This window comes from Acanthamoeba castellanii, assembly GCF_000313135.1.
Source record: "Acanthamoeba castellanii str. Neff unplaced genomic scaffold scf7180000084758, whole genome shotgun sequence".
In the NCBI taxonomy this organism is placed as follows: Eukaryota; Discosea; order Longamoebia; family Acanthamoebidae; genus Acanthamoeba; species Acanthamoeba castellanii.
Genome location: NW_004457380.1, coordinates 181529 through 183554, shown reverse-complemented (window position 1 = coordinate 183554; position 2026 = coordinate 181529). Strand labels below are relative to the sequence as shown.

General features: G+C 56.4%; 2 protein-coding genes across 2 annotated transcripts in view; both read right to left on the bottom strand.

Annotated features, from left to right (window-relative positions):
- Nucleotides 1-14: 14 nt before the first annotated feature.
- On the bottom strand, nucleotides 15-206 carry ACA1_213460 (uncharacterized protein; the record flags this gene model as incomplete). The annotated part of the gene is made up of 1 exon (XM_004337004.1): nucleotides 15-206. A coding segment is annotated over one exon (192 nt), but the record flags the coding sequence as incomplete, so codon positions are not given.
- Nucleotides 207-537: 331 nt separating this feature from the next.
- Nucleotides 538-2026, bottom strand: part of ACA1_213350 (ABC2 type transporter superfamily protein) — a gene marked incomplete at both ends in the record, with an annotated part of 1830 nt that continues 341 nt past the window's right edge. Inside the window, 5 exons of the mRNA XM_004337003.1 lie at nucleotides 538-621; nucleotides 710-1093; nucleotides 1205-1347; nucleotides 1445-1507; nucleotides 1686-1992. Of these exons, the coding sequence (XP_004337051.1) occupies nucleotides 538-621; nucleotides 710-1093; nucleotides 1205-1347; nucleotides 1445-1507; nucleotides 1686-1992 (981 nt within the window). The remainder of the gene's footprint in view (nucleotides 622-709; nucleotides 1094-1204; nucleotides 1348-1444; nucleotides 1508-1685; nucleotides 1993-2026) is intronic.

Here is a 2026-nt window from a genome sequence, read left to right as displayed (position 1 = left end):
GGCGACATGGTATAGTTCCCCATTCCTTTCCTCCTTGGTGTGATGAGCTGATCTGCCCACAACAAGCACACCACACACTCACTTTCCTTGCAGGCGTGGTGGTAGGTGGTGCGCTCGTGCTCATCCCGTGCTGGTGCTGTCTTGTACCTGTGGCGCTGGCCGTTCACCAGGTGTGTGCAGCACTGGTGTCGACAGGGGAAAGTCATGTAGGTGTGTTGGGCGCTCATGGATGAAAACAAAAAGACAGCTGATAAAGCACCTCTGTACTTTGTGGGCGACTTCGGAGAAAAAGAGCGAAACGGTGGCACATTCCGATCATTCTTCCCGTCCGAGACCTTGGCTGCCCCCCTTTGTAAAACGCCTACTAAACCAGACAATAAGGGGGCAAAACCACATGAATGTGTGGCACATTCCGATGTCATGACCAATCAGGTGAAGTGAGTCGTGGTCCTTGTTTGCTCGGCAGACCGTTCGCGAGCAGCTCAGTTATGGTGTCACAACATCTGAGGCGCACTTGTCCGAAGAGCTTCCTTTTATTTAGGACTTGGGCTTGTTGAGGAAGCGGAGCGAGAGGTAGGCCAGAAAGCGCGTGATGACGATCATCCCCACGATGAACATGATCTGCATCCAAACGCGAGACCAATGTGAGCCACCACCGGGCTCGCAATCTCTACACAGACACGCACGGACGAAAGAGTTGTGTACGTACGTCGCCCCAGATATTGGTCTCCACGCCGAGTTGGTTGAGGACGTCGTCGCCCGTGATCGGGTTGGCGGTGAACATCGACGGCGATGATGGCGTGAAGGTCTGATCGCCCACGTCGAACTCGTTGAGCAGCAAGAGCTCGAAGGCGTACTTCATGAACGATATCCAGCGCGCCCACCGTGTCCACGGCCGCAGGTTCTCCTGTCTGATGAAGAAGCCGCCGAGCATCACCGAGCTCAGCACGATAATGATCGACAGGGTGATGGCCTTCTGGATGTCGAGGACTGTGGCCCCGATGAACAGACCGAAACCGCTGCCCATCAGCGCGAACAGGCACACATAAATTATGTAGAGAATGAAGCACTCGGCCTTGGGCGCTAGCCCCACCTGCGCACACGACAGACGCTTAGTACGTATGCGGCCCACACACACACACACACACACACACACACACACACACACACACAAAGCAAAAGTGGGGGGGAGGTGCATGTGTACCATCCAGTAGGTGATACAGGCAAAGGCGATGGGTAGGACGAGCTCGAGGGGGGTCTCGGCGAAAATCTTGCCCATTAAGTAGCCCGACATGCGGTACGACCCCGTTGCTCTCTCCTTGTTGAGCACGGCTCTCTCGGGAGGAACTGTGCGGTCGTGTAGTAGTAGTGTGGCGGTAGTGTGCTATGTGGTGAGTCCAGTTTCCGTGATATTGCCGCGTTCGACCATGTGGGGAGAACGTACTGGCGTAGAGCGCGTTGAACCAGGTCTGCAGAGTCCAGAACATGGTGCTGAAGAACAAAAAACCTAGTAACAGGAAGAACCCTCGAGTGAGCGATGCATCACGCCGCTGCCGCTCTGTAATGAGACATACCTGTGCGGTCTGGAATTTGAGCCTCTGCAGCCCACACGACAGATCAATGTGTCAGCTTGATATGGGTGCTGGCGGCGGCGGCGGCGGCGGTGGATTAAGGCGCAGGGGTACCGGTGGTGTCCCTCCGAATCCATAGAAGACCGGCCAGGACGGAGATGAAGATGATCTGCATGATGCGGTTCCATCCCAACAGATCGCCCTTCCGCTGGATGAAGCTGCGCTTGGTCAGCACGAAGGTCTGCTGGTAGAGCGGCGTGGGAAACTTCTTGCCGTGCTTCATGTCCTCGAGCGACGCCTTGGCCAGCTCGTCGACCTCCGGCGATGGTCCCTGACCAGCGGCCTCCTCCTGCTTCTTCCTCTCATTCTCGGCGTAGGCGTCGATGAGCAGCTGTCGTACCGTGCGACCGTCCTTGATCTTCTGCGGCGAACTCACAACCTCCACTACGTGTGTG